Raw genomic sequence first — 16,641 nt, 5'->3', positions numbered from 1 at the left:
ATTAGGTTTGTCCATGTAAAGGCAGCTACTAATTCAAATATCTGAGAACTGTTTTATGTTGCATAGCAAGTACATGCTGAAATTAAAAGTAAAAGAGATTATCTACCTGGAATGGCTCAGTGACGCCCACAATGGAGCTCATATTGTTGCTGTAGTAACCCAGTATGAAGTCTCCAGAATCCTTTGGCAATTCTTCCTCAGTAAAAGTCACCTGGAGATTGCAAATCAAAACCTCCTGATTACATTTCATAAGCTTCAATGTGTAGCTTCATGTGTAGCTTCATGAACACAAGTGGATGTCTTTCTCATGCAACTAAATGGATGCATGATTTGTCCTTACTTGGTGCTCCTGTCTCAGGAAGTCAGACTCCTCCTGCTTTGCCCAAGTGTAACTCACATAGTCTTTATGGTGCTTAAACCCAACCTGTGAAATGACATATTTGTAAAGTATGTTCAATCAATTTTATAGCTAAATATGAATAGAGCTTAAAGGTGCACTATGCAACTTTCCGTCCACTGGAGGTCGCCTATTCAAAACAAATGCGTAGTTTGATGACGCAAAGTGTGAGCGCAGCATCTTGGGACATGTGGTCTTCTCATCACAGCCTGTGGAGAATAGGACTCGGGCAGAAATCACGTTCATGGATGCGGTTATTAACGTTACTGTAGTGTAAAGCAGAGCAGGACCGAGTGTTGTGGAGCTGAGCACGGCCGCTGGAGCGATTGTTACGCAAACACACGGCTCGCGAACACCGGGACTTTTATTATGACGGGACGGGACACATTCGCCGAGCCCCTGCACTGATCCGCTCTTCCGGTTATGATTTTGAGGTAATGCAGCTCTGTTTATCATATTAGATACATTTAAGTGTGTTGAAAATGATGTTATGACGTTACTCCGTGCGTTCACATGTTCACACTGCTAAGAGTAAAGCGCTCCTGCCAAATAAAACCAGAAACTGAGGGTAACGCAGATATGACACGATTGACAGGCGACTTCCTCAAATGCTATGCTGACACGTCCCGGTCCTTAGTTAAAATAGCAATTTTCTCACAATTTACAAATAGTTGGAAACATCTGGGATATTTTAGGTACTCAACTGAACAAAATATACAACACTGGCCTAGTGGTTTTTGGATATTTTACTGCAAAAATACTACATAGTGCACCTTTAAAGTGAAAAAATCACACATTTAACCATCTTACTCCAACATCTTTAGATGCTCAGAACGGATGAAATGATTGAAATAACCTTGTAAAGCCCAATCCAGTCCCAAGAGCTCCGAGCAAAGTTGGGCACCACCTTGAATGTGGCCACTGCATCTGCTATCTCTCTCCATTCATCCTCGACAAGCAGTGTAACTAAAGGCATGTCCACCTTATATGGGAACTGCAGGGATATCACATGTTAAACCCATTGCACAAACTAGCTGTGAAAGTTGCTCTCAATAAGAGTAGACATTCATGGCCTTGAAACAGGTTTTACACTTAGAAACATTTTATAGCCTTATGCTTTAGGACAGAGTAACATCTGTTAGTGTTAGTGTGCTGACCTGCAGAGTGAAAATCGAGGAGACAGGCTTGTGGTCGCTGACGGTGTATTCCATGTGACTGCGGTAAAAATGCTGCGACACACGGGTCCCGGTGGTAAGTCCTGTTATGGACGCGCGCTTCGACGTGCTGTTGCTGACCGGAGCAATCGGCCTCAACCGCCAGAGAATACGATCAGTCCATGCTGGTTTACGCTTTTTACCACTAAGAAAGATGAAGATTCATTTAAATAACAATTCAATAAAAATAATAATAATATCATTGCAGGAACAGGAATGGGAGGGAAACTTGATCATTTTGGTGTTTGATATAATATCAGACACAAAGTTTTGGACCTCAAAACTTCCTTCCCAAATAGTGTATGACTGCAGAAAAATGTTTGTACTGAACATTGATGGAGCAACAGATTTTGTGCGGAAAAAAATCATAAAAAGTGTTTATGTTGTTTAAAAATCTTATACATGTATGAGGTGGCAAGGTGGGCCACATTATTTATACAAAAATGTATCAAAAATAATATGTTTTTAATAATGCCTAAGTTAATACTTTTTCAAAACAATCACTTTTGATCAAAGTTTGTACTTTTTTCTGTTTATTTTGATAAATAAAATAATTCATTGTTCAATAAATATACTCTCATTAAAATATGTTAATATATTAGAGCCTAAATTATTTTAAAAAGTAAAGATTCTGGGATCCTATAATAATTTAATATAGATTTAGAGTAGTAACAATAACATTTTATTTTATGATATGATTAATATCATATTTTTAAATGTGATGGTTTCATTATACAGTAAATATGGTGATTATCTCTAATCTTAATTTATTATATTTTCCATCTGAATCTGACTGTGTCATGTCAACAAATGGAAAATAATAATAATAATAATAATAATAATAATAATAATAATAATTCATTACATTTATATAGCGCTTTTCTAGACACCCAAAGCGCTTGTTCCAAAAAAAGACCCAAAAGTCAGCCCTTGTTCATTATTATGCTTTTCGCACCAAAAAACATATTATTACATAACTGTTGCTTTAAAGGGGCCTTTAAAGCAAGATGTAAAATAATTATCTGATGTCCCCAGAGTGTGTTTGAAGTTTTAGCTCCAAATGCCCCACAGATAATTTTTATAGCATAAAACAGTCACTTTTTAAGGCGGAACAAAAAATGTTTTGTTTTGTGTGTGTCCCTTTAAATGCAAATGAGCTGATGCTCCCGGCCTCCTTTCTAGAAGAGGGCGGAGCTTCAAGAGCTTGTTTTAGCAGCTCCAGTGTTGCCAACTTGGCGACTTTGTCGCTATATTTAGCGGCTTTTCAGACCCCTCTAGCGACTTATTTTCAAAAAAGCGACTAGCGACAAATCTAGCGACTTTTTGGACAAACTTCAGCTACTTTAGTTTACAAATGTCGCCAGCACTGTCCTGCAAGCACGAGGTCTTTTTTCCCCTCTGCCGTCACACACACCTCCTCTCTCTGCGTCTGCCCTGTTCAGTGAATGGCTGAGGTGAGCTGCACGCGCCTACAGACAGCAGCTGACAGACGTGAATGAGCGAGCTACACATGAGCACACAAGGTTGCCATCGATTTCTCACTTAATGTTATCTGCTTCTTTTGTTTTATATTTAAATAAATTAGTTATGATGAGTTCCATCTCTTCTGCTTATCACTTATATTACTCACTATCACAGCTTTAGTTCATCCAGTTTCTCAATTCAGATTTTACACATATAATTTTTTTGTAATTCACTATATCATATATTGTATGACAAAAAGGTATAGGAAATAAAAACATTTATTGGACAGTCGGCTGTATTATATTATTGTAAAATATAATAAATGAGCACGGATTAGGTGAGAAAAACGTCAGGCAGACTGAACGAAAGGACGGCGTGATGAAGTCACTGATATGCTAATTAACACATGACGTCATCTAGCGACATTGTAACGATTTTTTGGGCAGGCTTTAGCTACTTTGCTTGGAAAATAGTTGGCAACACTGAGCAGCTCTGGTTACCTCACGCAGACACACACTGAAACGGTTCAGCTCTTTATGTTTTAAACCAGAGTCTGATAATGCTGGAGAGACTCAAGAAGAAGTGACAACATGTAGAATGAGACAGGACGTTTCTGAATGGTTAGTTGATGAATTTATGTAGCTGATGTCGAGTTAACTATCTTCAAGTCATGAATTAGCATATTCTGTCATGATAATCTATAAATGGCTGCTGTGGAAACTGTAGTAAGATGCACAGAGACAGAGACTATCTACTGCATGAGGAGGGAACAGGTGTAGTTTAGTTTAATTTCGGTTATAACTTATGTTGTCATCTTGCTTTTATGACATGCTATTGCATGTGTTCGTACTGTATTGCAATAAATGTGGAAGACGGATGTGACCGCTTGAGCGACTCCCAAATGTGCTTCAACAACTCTTCCTCTTCTCAACATGGCCTCACCCCCTTTGTTGCATGTTCCTGGGACGGGGTTTATGTAAGTTGTAGGGTTTATGATGTCTCTAACCCAGGAATAAGCTCGTTGTAGTTCCTACCAGCCGTTTTGTATTCCTTACAAAGCGTTTTCTTTGAAAGAAAATATCACCCTTTGCTTTAAATTTTGAGCGTCAAAATCACGGGCAACAACGCAAAGTTGGTTCTGTTCTAATTTGATCTAATATTTTAGAGCAGGGTTTCTTAACCCTGGTTTAGCGCTAACCTTGATCAAACTCACCTGCCTGTAGCTTTCTAGTAATCCTAAAGAGCTTAATTAGCTGGTTCAGGTGTGCTTGATTGGGATAGGAACTAAACTCTGGAGGACAGTGGAGGACCAGGGTTGAGAATGCTTGTTTTAGAGGATCAGCCAAATTTCCACATTCATCATCAAAAGCGTTTGGAAAAAGATGTTTTGGAAAGTGCTGCAGAAAGTTGTTCCATCTAGTGAATGAGAGGAAAATAAAATGCGCCTTTAGCCCTCTTATGCCCTATAGTGTTTTACATGAGTGTGACTTATATACCGATCAGGCATAACATTATGATCACTGACAGGTGAAGTGAATAACCCTGATGATCTCTTCATCACGACACCTGTTAGTGGGGGGGATATATTAGGATATATTAGGCAGCAAGTGAACATTTTGTCCTCATTTTGTCCTCAAAGTTGATGCGTTAGAAGCAGGAAAAATGGCCAAGCATAAGGATTTGAGTGAGTTTGACAAGGGCCAAATTGTGATGCTAGACGACTCCAAAAACTCCAAAACTGCAGCTCTTGTGGGCTGTTCCCGGTCTGCAGTGGTCAGTATCTATCAAAAGTGCTCCAAGGAAGGAACAGTGGAGAACCGGCCACAGGGTCATGGGCGGCCAAGGCTCATTGATGCACGTGGGGAGCGAAGGCTGGCCCTTGTGGTTCGATCAAACAGAGGAGCTACTGGAGCTCAAATTACTCAAGAAGTTAATGCTGGTTCTGATAGAAAGATGTCAGAATAGACAGAGGATCTCAGTTTGTTGCGTATGTGGCGGCATAGCCGCTGACCATTCAGGGTGCCCATGCTGACCCCTGACCTCGCCGAAAGCACCAACAGTGGCTCGTGAGCATCAGAACTGAACTACGGAGCAATGGAAGAAGGTGGCCTGGTCTGATGAATCACGTTTTCTTTTACATCACGTGGATGGACGGGTGCGTATGTGTCGTTTACCTGAGGAACACATGGCACCAGGATGCACTATGGGAAGAAGGCAAGCCGGCGGAGGCAGTGTGATGCTTTTGCCAATGTTCTGCTGGGAAACCTTGGGTCCTCCACCCATGTGGATGTTACTTTGATACCTAAGCATTGTTGCAGACCATGTCCACCCTTTCATGGAAACGGTATTCCCTGGTGGCTGTGGCTCTTCCAGCAGGATAATGCTCCTACCACAAAGCCAAAGTGGTTCAGGAATGGTTTGAGGAGAACAACAACGAGTCTGAGGTGTTGACTTAGCCTTCAAATTTCCCAGATCTCAATCCAATCGAGCATCTGTGGGATGTTCTGAACAAACAAGTCCGATTCATGGAAGCCCCACCTTGCAACTTACAAGACTTAAAGGATCTGCTGCTAACATCTTGGTGCCAGATACCACAGCACACCTTCAGGGGTCGAGTGGAGTTCATGCCTCGACGGGTCAGGTCTGACCAAGAGGGGGACCAACACAATATTAGGTCATAATGTTATGCCTGATCGGTGAATATCCAACCATACATAAAGATCTGGGCGATAATATAGTTATGATACAACCAATCAACAGTTGAGATTTGCTATGTAGGATATATAGCTTTTATGTGAGTGTACAGTATGTGTGTGGGAAAAAAAGACCCTTTAATATGAGTCTTTAAGTCTGTTTAGAAGCATGATGTCAAAATAAATATTGATATAATCTTTTCTGATTTACCTGGTATCATATGTGTCTGTTCCCACATCAAACTTATACGTAGGAGGGAATTTCAGTGGCCCCTCGTGGAAGCCTTCAAGCACAGGCTCGTGTCCTTTAGCCATGTTCAGCTGCAAGATGGAGAGATTGAGATGCATCAAAGAAGACAAAGTCAATAATAATAGTACAGGAAAGAACAGAGAAATTAATAGAGTTAACAAATATATATATATATATATATTGTATTGTATAAAACAGGTGCTCCTTTTTCATTGATATATTTATATCATGTCATGTAAAATGGTGATCTTTGACATTTAGAGGGAGGTTCTTCATGGCTGCACTAGACTGTGTGTTCATAATGGCCGCATGCACGTCTCACCTGGTCTTTTTCCCACAGTATGGACAGCTTGTTATTGTCAATAGCTCCTTTCACAACTTGCATCTCAAGGTCCTCAATTCGGAAGTTCAGGTCTCCAAACCAGAAAACCACACTGCAAACATTTGTCCATGAGTCGCATGATACAGTTCCCTTTCAGTCGGTCACGTTCGACGTACGTCAGAACTGAACCGACGAATGGGATCTTACTTTAGAGACCAATCCTACTTCGAGCATCTAACAACGAGCCAATGAAATTTGGCATGCGATCACGCATTCCACGCTCCGCCCCGCAGCGCGGGTATAAATAGGAAGTGGAATGGTAGATCAGCGCTTTCTACTTCGGAGCCGAGCAGTGCTTACTGTTTCCTACGAAGAGTGTCTGACTACGAGTCAAAGAGTGTTGAGTGAGAGAGTCTGCCAGTGCGGGTGATACGGCGCGTCAGTGAGAGACCGTCTGATCAGTGATCAAGCGATCTAAAGGAGCTTGTTGGTTCGCTGAGCGTTTCCCATACAAACTGTTGGTTCGCTGAGCGTTTCCCATACAAACTGTTGGTTCGCTGGGCGTTACACACACAAATAGACATCACTGAGAGCTCACACAGGCTTGCGGAACGAACTGTGTGGAGCCGCGGTCATCTCCCTGAGTGCTTCAGCACACTAAAAGAGCAGCTTTCCATTCACAAAAGAGCAACACGGTTTGACCCTGCGTCTTTTTCAAGATGTCATTCAAACCGTGTATTCCTGGTATGCAACTGTTTCCTGTCCTCTTTGACGGCCACGAGCGCATGTGAGATTGCGATCGTGGGTGATTCATGTTCTGGTAAAGAACATGGTCACGTCGGCGCGTTGTTCGTCTCCCCCTTCTCATAAAGGGCTCGAGTGTTCAGCGCGCCGTGTGCCGTCGAGCGACCGGCTGACAGCGGTGGTTGTCACAACAACCGGCGCGCGTCAGTCGGCGCTCTAGATGCGCGGTCGAGACTATGAAACCTCAGATGGGGTCGAGTCCCTTCGCCTATCCCCCGATCTAGTTCATTTCTAGTGTTACTGGAAAAGGGCTACTTTGGCTGATAAGCGCTGGTGGCCTGAGGATTACAGTGGGGATTCCCCGCCGGGTAAATCCCCTCGGGCCCCCACTCCTCTATCGCATCAAAAGCATGCTGAGACTCTGTTCGTGGGTGGTACGGATTCTCTCATGAGAACACGACCACGTCAGGGCATTGTTCGCCTTGCCTTCTTCATAGAGGCTTGAGCGCTCAGTGCGCTGTGTGCCGTTCTGACGGCCACGTTCACTGTCTCGCATGCCTGCTGGTAGTTGAAGGTGGAATCGCTGATCCTAAAGAAAAAGGGCTTAGCGTTTCATTTTTGGCTCTGGCAGAGGACAGATGTCAATTGCTGCATCGGAGAGAGGGAAATATGGAGGGTCAAAAGGGCCAAAAATGAGACAAAAAAAAAAAAAAAAAAGTGTCATTGTTTTCCCTCTCTCACTGCCCTCTGCCCTGCACGCACGAGGGTAGTCCCAGCCCAGGGGTTGTGCAGGAACTGCGTGCGGTGTTGGACCTCGCCCTATGGGCGACGAAAATCACTGCACGCTCCCTGGGTCAGGCGATGTCCACACTAGTGGTCCAGGAATAGGGGGCTAACCTGGCAGATATGCGCAAGAAAAGCCTGTCTGTCGGGCTGGCCTCCTCGGCGGCACCATCGAGAACTTTGCCCAGCAGTTCTTGGTGGCCCTAGAGCAGACGGAGGCGTTGCACCAGGGTGCCGACGACCAGCTGCTCGGTCGTCGGTCGCAGCGCCTCTGCCGGCTCGCCGCCGAGGGCATCCCCTCCTGCGTCCGCCTCCACCCTGCTAGAGCCGAGCAGCAGCCTCCACTGGAGGAGCAGGGTGCCGGACGCGAGGGACGCCCAACCCGTCCAGGGCCCGCTAACCGGCAGGCAAGCGCAAGGGGACGCGGCCCTGAGACGGGCCGGCTAGGGAGAACAGGAGCTGCTCGGGGGAGACGATGTTCGCATCCCTCCCCCACCCCCCCGGAGGAGGACCGGGGGGCCCTGACTGGTTTCGGTTCTGCCACTGGCTCTCCGGAGTCCAGCGGTACCCACATTTTAAGAGCAGTTTCCTCTCTCTCTGGGCCCCAAGAGGGTCAGGTTGGCAGTGTGCGACGCCCACGGGCCTTGTCACTCCTTTCCTACCCTCCCGTCGCCAGGGGGCAGTTGTGTGGGCCTCGAGGACGCCCCCGGGCCTTCTCACCCACACACTTCCTCTCTCGTGAGCACTCAGTCAACACTCCGGGCCGCCCACGGGCCTCCCGGGTCGGGGCTGAGTGCTTCACTTCCCTGCCTCCGGGCAGTGGGCAGCAGAGTGGGCTCCGAGGACGCCTCCGGGCCTTCTCACCCACTCTCTGTCCAAACCAGGAGTGCTCAGGCAACACTTCGGGCCGCCTCCGGGCCTCCCGAGTCGGGCCAGAGTACTCCGCTTCGCTGCCCCACCCCGGGCACGTCTGTGGTGCGGTTGGTCCCGCTTGCACGGTCTCTGGGGGCCTGGCTAGGTCTCCCCGGGCCGTCTCGCTGGCTCATCCGTACCATCAGACTCGGCTACGCGATTCAGTTCGCGCGCCGGCCGCCCAAGTACAGGGGCATCCTCTTCACCTTCGTGCGAAGCAGCGATGCTCAGGTCTTGAGGTCAGAGATCGAGGTCCTACTGGCGAAGGACGCGATCGAGCCGGGTCCTCCAGCCGATATGAAGACGGGGTTCACAGCCCCTACTTCATTGTGCCCAAGAAGGGGGTGGGTTATGACCAATCCTGGACCTGCGAGTTCTGAATCGGGCCCTGCACAAGCTCCCGTTCAGGATGTTGACGCAGAAACGCATTTCCAATGCATCCGTCCCCAGGATTGGTTTGCAGCGATCGACCTGAAGGATGCGTACTTCCGTGTGTCTTTCTCCCTCAACACAGACCGTTCCTACGTTTGGCGTTCGAGGGGAAAGCATATCAGTACAAGGTCCTGCCCTTCGGGCTGTCCCTGTTGCCCCGCGTCTTTACGAAGGTCGCGGAGGCAGCCATTGTTCCACTCAGAGAACGCGGCGTTCGGATTCTCAACTACCTCGACGATTGGCTGATCCTAGCCCAGTCGAAGGACCAGTTGTGCGAACACAGGGACCTGGTGCTCAGTCACCTCAGCCAGTTGGGCCTTCGGGTCAACCGAGAGAAGAGCAAACTCTGTCCCACACAGAGGATCTCTTATCTCGGTATGGAGCTGGACTCGGTCAACCGGACGGCGCGCCTCACCGAGGAGCGAGTCCAGTCGGTGTTGAACTGCTTGAATATGTTCAAGAGCAGGACAGCGGTCCCACTGAAATTCTTTCAGAGGCTCCTGGGGCATATGGCATCTGCAGCCGCGGTCACGCCGCTCGGATTGCTTCATATGAGACCGCTTCAACGCTGGCTCAATGGCCGAGTCCCGAGGTGGGCGTGGCAGAGCGGTCAGTACCGGGTCCCAGTGACTCCTTACTGCCGCCAAACCTTCAGCCCGTGGTCCAGCACTTCGTTTCTCCGGGCCGGGGTGCCCCTAGAACAAGTGTCCAGGCATGCTGTGCTATTCACGGATGCCTCCACCACAGGCTGGGGGGCCACGTACAACGGGCATGCAGTTGCTGGTCTGTGGACGGGGCCGCAATTGCATTGGCATATCAATTGCCTCGAGTTACTGGCAGTACATCTGGCACTCCGCCGCCTCAAGGGGCCGCTGCGTGGCAAGCATGTACTGGTCCGTACGGACAGCACCACGGCCGTTGCGTACATCAACCGTCAGGGTGGTCTACGCTCCCGTCGTCTGCTCCAACTCGCCCGCCACCTCCTCCTGTGGAGTCAGAAGCAGCTGAGGTCGCTTCGGGCCATTCATGTCCCTGGTGTGCTGAACCAGACAGCCGACGAGCTCTCTCGTCAGCCGACACCTCCGGGAGAGTGGCGACTCCACCCCCAGGCGGTCCAGCTGATATGGGACCAGTTCGGAGCCGCACAGGTCGACCTGTTTGCCTCTCCGGACTCGACCCATTGCCAGTGGTACTATTCCCTGACCGGGGGTACCCTCGGCACAGATGCACTGGCGCACAGCTGGCCCCGGGACCTACGCAAGTATGCGTTTCCCCCAGTGAGCCTTCTTGCACAGACTCTGTGCAAGGTCAGGGAGGACGAGGAGCAGGTCTTGTTAGTTGCGCCGTATTGGCCCAACCGGACCTGGTTCCCAGAACTCACACTCCTCGCGACAGCCCCTCCTTGGCCGATTCCCCTGAGGAAGGACCTTCTTTCTCAGGGACGGGGCACGCTATGGCACCCGCGTCCAGACCTCTGGAATCTTCATGTCTGGTCCCTGGACGGGACGCGGAGGTTCTAGATGGACTACCACAAGCTGTCGTAGATACCATCGCTTCAGCTAGAGCCCCCTCTACGAGGCGCCTCTATGCTCTGAAGTGGAACCTGTTCGTTGAGTGGTGCGCTTCCCGCCGGGAAGACCCCCGAAGGTGTTCGATCAGTGTCGTGCTTTCCTTCCTGCAAGATGGGTTGGAGAGAAGGCTGTCTCCCTCCACCCTCAAGGTATATGCTGCAGCAATAGCAGCGTACCATGATGTAGTAGAAGGTAAGTCCGTGGGGAAGCACGACCTAATCGTCAGGTTCCTCAGAGGTGCGAGGAGACTAAATCCTCCTCGTCCATCCTCGATACCCTCTTGGGACTTAGCTCTAGTGCTCCGAGCACTTCAGAGCCCTCCCTTCGAGCCCTTGGCGTCTTGTGAGTTGAAAATCTTGTCAATGAAGACAGTGCTCCTGACGGCATTGGCCTCGATCAAGAGGGTAGGGGACCTGCATGCACTTTCGGTCAACGAATCGTGCCTAGAGTTCGGGCCAGGTAACTCTCACGTCGTCCTGAGACCCCGGCCCGGATATGTGCCCAAGGTTCCTACCACTCCCTTCCGGGATCAGGTGGTGAACCTGCAAGCGCTGCCTTCGGAGGAGGCAGACCCAGCCCTGGCTTTGCTGTGTCCGGTCCGCGCTCTTCGCGCTTACGTTGACCGGACCCAAAGCCTTCGGACCTCAGAGCAACTCTTCGTCTGTTACGGAGGCCAGCAGAAGGGAAAGGCTGTCTCCAAGCAGAGGTTAGCCCACTGGATAGTGGATGCTATAGTCTTGGCCTACCAGTCCCAAGACGTGCCTTGCCCGTTCGGTGTAAGAGCTCACTCCACTCGGAGTGTTGCTTCTTCCTGGGCGCTGGCTCAAGGCGCCTCGCTGACAGACATATGTAGAGCTGCGGGCTGGGCGACACCTAACACGTTTGCTAGATTCTATAGCTTACGTGTAGAGCCGGTATCTTCCCGCATCCTCGCCCCCAGGGGCCAGGAGCGCTAAGTGCCCGTTCTAAGTGTCGGCTTGCGAAACGCCACTCCCGCCCTCTGGGCCGGATACGTGCGTCTATTGTCTCCAGTTGTGTTCCCCGGGAAACCGGCTAACCCTGTCGAGCTCCTCCGTCACCCCTCCGGTGTCAGACGTTGCGGACCGTCTGACGCCAGGCCTGCACCCGTATGCTTGTGAAACGTGGCTGTAGGCTGGGTCCCATATGTAGCGGTTCCCTCACGGCAACCCCATATGTGTATTCTTCCACGGTTCCAGCTACCCTTCGGGCTAGCCCCGTGTCTTTCCCTCGACAGAGCCCGCTCTGTCGTCTCTGGGCGTGTTCTTTCCCCCCTTCAATCAGGCTGGAACCACCCCAGAGACTGCCATATGTTGCACTACCCTGCCAGGTTAGTCCTTATGTGTATTCTGCCACCTCTCCTTCCCTGAAGGACGTGGCCCCGCAGCGTACCCTCTCTCTCAAGTCGAGGTAGGCACGCTTTCCCAGCGTTATCCAATAGTCATTCTGAGTGGGTCTTGCAGAAACAGCAGTGACTGTACTCCCTGCTTGGAGCCCTGACTTCCGTACCATACTAGACGGTGCAGTGCGCTCAAGCAGGACGCTGGAAGGGCCAGCATCCTGGCGTTTTCCATAAGGGATCCCATTCGTCGGTTCAGTTCTGACGTACGTCGAACGTGACCGACTGAAAGGGAACGTCTCGGTTACGTATGTAACCCTCGTTCCCTGAAGGAGGGAACGGAGACGTACGTCCCGTCGCCAGATGCTGTGCTTCCGCTGGGAGTCCGGTCACCTTTCGGCTCCTCAGCAGAAAAAGCGCTGATCTACCATTCCACTTCCTATTTATACCCGCGCTGCGGGGCGGAGCGTGGAATGCGTGATCGCATGCCAAATTTCATTGGCTCGTTGTTAGATGCTCGAAGTAGGATTGGTCTCTAAAGTAAGATCCCATTCGTCGGTTCAGTTCTGACGTACGTCTCCGTTCCCTCCTTCAGGGAACGAGGGTTACATACGTAACCGAGACGTTTTCAATATCAATTTCAAGGTCATACTGTCGTCACAACACACACAGGCTCACACACACACACACACACAGGCTCACACACACACACTCACACACACACAGACTCACACACACACACAGACTCACACACACAGACTCACACACACACAGACTCACACACACACACAGGCTCACACACACAGGCTCACACAGACACACAGACTCACAACACACACAGGCTCACACACACACAGGCTCACATACACACAGGCTCACAAACACACAGGCTCTCACACACACACAGGCTCTCACACACACACAGGCTCTCAGACACACACAGGCTCTCACATACACACAGGCTCACACACACAAAGACTCACACACACACACTCACACACACACACACAGACTCACACACACACACAGACTCACACAGACACAGACTCACACACACAGACTCACACACACACACAGGCTCACACACACAGGCTCACACAGACACACAGACTCACAACACACACAGGCTCACACACACACAGGCTCACATACACACAGGCTCTCACACACACACAGGCTCTCACATACACACAGGCTCACACACACACAGGCTCACACACACACACAGGCTCTCTATCTATCTATCTATCTATCTATCTATCTATCTATCTATCTATCTATCTATCTATCTATCTATCTATCTATCTATCTATCTATCTATCTATCTATCTATCTATCTATCTATCTATCTATCTATCCCTCACACACACACACACACACACACACACACACACACACACACACACAGATAGAGACTCACACACAGATACAGACTCACACACACACACACACACACACACACACACACACACACACACGCACCACTTACTTTTTTTTAGTTGAATTTTTTTTTTACAAGTTACTTATTGTTAATAGAATGTTTAAAGTTGACCATTGACATAAAGTGTGACGAAAAATAACACATATAAATAAATTACATATAAATAAAAATTCATACAATTTGATCTGTATAAAAAGAACTTGTAGGGAAAAAAGGTGATTCTACCCCCCAGTAGAGCGTGAGCAGATCATATAATAACATACAAATTGGCAAACAATAGTTAAAAAAATGTATCCCAAAAACTTGTCATTGCTGTCCAACAAATCAAACTCTATGATATTTAATAGTAAACTCATCTGTCACATGGTACAAACTAGACAAATTATGCATACAGTATATGCCATCATGGACTTTAATGAGACTTGAAAACTGAAAAACACTGAAAAAACTAAAGTGCAACAGCACCATCTGTTGGTGAGATACATTATTAGATTTTGTATCAATAACTTTTTATAGATTTGTTACTTGTTTTCTTTCTTTATTTATTTATTGTTGTTGATTGTTTTAATTCTGTAGCACTTTGAGATTTTGATTAATATAAAGTGCATTACAAATAAATTGTATTATTATTTATCATTATTATGATTTATACTAAATGTGCAAAGAATTTTGTCTCGGTTCACTTGAAAAATGGTTGCACCCACAATATGTGCTTATACTTTGTTAGTTAATTTGTTTGTGAGTCTGTGTGTGTGTGTGTGTGTGTGTGTGTGTGTGTGTGTGTGTGTGTGTGTGTGTGTGTGTGTGTGTGTGTGTGTGTGTGTGTGTGTCGCCGCATGTGAGTATGTATGATGTGTGTGCGTACGTGCGTGTGTGCGTGTTTGTGTGTGTGTGTGTCTTACTCGTGATCCAGAACGCCCATGGCAGCTTGTCCTTCGAACTGTTGCTGCTGCAGGATGCTCTCAAAGTCCTCCATGCGCTGGTCTGTGTTCTCCATGTGTGCGGGCAGATGACAGTTCAAGAAACAGATCGAATGGCCAAACACAGTCATGCGTGCGCTGACACCCCCTTTATTCCCCTGCAGAGTGTGAGAGTGAGGGACACATTCAGTTTTATGTTTCTGATCACCTTAGAAATTCTTAACAGCTCTAAACTGTGTGCAAAAAGATGCTGCAAAAACCATTTCAAAAACTAGTAAAAATGCTCAAAACACACTAAAACATGATCTGCAATATAAAAGAAAACAGAAACTATAAAAACTAAATCGAATTCAAAATATTAACAAACATTGTCTATAACAGTATATTAATGATACTAAAATAACACTGGTCAACGCACATACAATTAAACTAAATTTGTCACCTTTTTGCATTTTCTACACCGGTTTGTGCAGAAATATTTGCAAAATTCTGTATAATAAAATTTATGTTAAATATTGCATGTTCTACACCCTTTTTGGTCACTGAAGGCATTGTCAAACTAGCCAAACTCTGGATTAAATATATACACAAGGATTGATGGATGTGCCGAGTTTTGTAATGTATGTATTTCAGTTCTATGTAAACCTGCGGGGCGCTCCATCTGAGCAGCAGAACAGAATTGGTAACTAATTAATCCAAATATGGAACAGGTGTGTGTAACCATGGCAATCAGTCATTAGAACTGAGACCTCGGGGCAGATGAGTGGTGAGACTGGTGTGCTGAATTATGAAGAGACTGAACGCATGTCAAACTTTTACAGAGTATTATCTGTAAAAATATATCATATTATCAACTGATATATTGCAGTTGCTGAAGTATATCAATTGCCTTATTGCAGCTAGGAAATAAGCCACAAACACACGTCCCAGTTTGACATCGTATATACAGAGGCCCTGAAAGTGGTTATTCAGCGATTCAAAAAGCATTTTCTTGCATATGCATGGATTCTGATCACATCAAACTCTACAGTGGCTAGTCAGAAATGCCAAGTTCCTTCTTGCAGGTAAAAAATGTTGCAGCATCAAGAAATATCAAATGAGTCATATCACAGTTACATTTGCCAAGTATTGTTTAGATTGGGAAGAAATTCTGATTAATCATCTGTCCACTAAATTCAACCTGTCCTCCAAAAAAATACGACTCTATATGTCGTTTTTCAAGCCCCTTATTACGACCTATATTTTTACTTTTTAAAGTCATGCGCCCTCTAGCTGGCGTAAAAATAATGACAGTTTCGTGTTATGTCTGACGTCATGAAGTGACCAATCAAAATGCGTGTTCATTTTAATGCAATGTGTGAACTTTTTACCACTATTTGTCATATTTCCATTTAGCAAAAATATTTTTTTCAATTTACAACTCCACCCACCCCATCCCTAAACCTACCCAGTGATTTATAGTGCATACACACCTTATGAGCACATGAGTGTGTTCCCTGGGATCAAACTCACGATCGCATGATCACATGGTATTGTTGTATAGTGCAATGCTTTACCAACTGAGCTATGCAAAACCGGAAATGTTAAGCAGATAAAAGGGAAAAATGCTTTAAAATGAAAGCGTCCTGCTGTCAATAGGAGCACAACTTTAGAAAACGCTCCTACGCGTTGTATTTAATTAATTAAAATATTGTCGATAGGGGCGCACCTTTAGTAAACGCTCCTATGGGTAGTATTTCAAGAAAGTGACAAACGACCTATAGGCGTATTGGTTGGAGGACATGTTGACTAAATTGGACATCATGCACCACTAGCTATATTCAGCCACAATTCATACTACTATTGTGATATTTTTAAATACTTGATCTTCAGTTACTTTTTTGACTGCAAATAAATGTATTAGTGTTATAAGAATGTAATTTGTATTAACATAAAAGAGTAATGAGATTACATAATATATATGTAACTTGTAATGCATTTCTTTTCTTGTTACATTAAAAAAGTAATCTGATTACGTAATGCACGTTACCTGAAATGTGTTACTTTACTCGTAACATCAAAAGTAATCGGATTACATAATGCACGTTACCTGAAATGTTACTTTACTTGCTTACATCAAAAATTCAACTGATTACATAATG

The 16,641-nt window shown here is 46.6% G+C and overlaps 1 protein-coding gene across 1 annotated transcript in view; it reads right to left on the bottom strand.

Annotated features, from left to right (window-relative positions):
* inpp5jb (inositol polyphosphate-5-phosphatase Jb) overlaps nt 1–16,641 on the bottom strand; it is a 61,199-nt gene that overhangs the window by 9,469 nt on the left and 35,089 nt on the right. The window contains exons 6-12 of the mRNA XM_067437618.1: nt 14,483–14,658; nt 6,341–6,452; nt 5,980–6,089; nt 1,555–1,756; nt 1,254–1,391; nt 341–424; nt 107–211 (exon numbers count right to left, since the gene is read on the bottom strand). Coding sequence (XP_067293719.1) covers nt 107–211; nt 341–424; nt 1,254–1,391; nt 1,555–1,756; nt 5,980–6,089; nt 6,341–6,452; nt 14,483–14,658 — 927 coding nt within the window. The remainder of the gene's footprint in view (nt 1–106; nt 212–340; nt 425–1,253; nt 1,392–1,554; nt 1,757–5,979; nt 6,090–6,340; nt 6,453–14,482; nt 14,659–16,641) is intronic.

The sequence above is a fragment of the Pseudorasbora parva genome, chromosome 3 (assembly GCF_024679245.1).
Source record: "Pseudorasbora parva isolate DD20220531a chromosome 3, ASM2467924v1, whole genome shotgun sequence".
Lineage (NCBI taxonomy): Eukaryota > Metazoa > Chordata > Actinopteri > Cypriniformes > Gobionidae > Pseudorasbora > Pseudorasbora parva.
The sequence above is the reverse complement of the archived record's forward strand: the minus strand, read 5'-3'. Positions and strand labels throughout refer to the sequence as shown.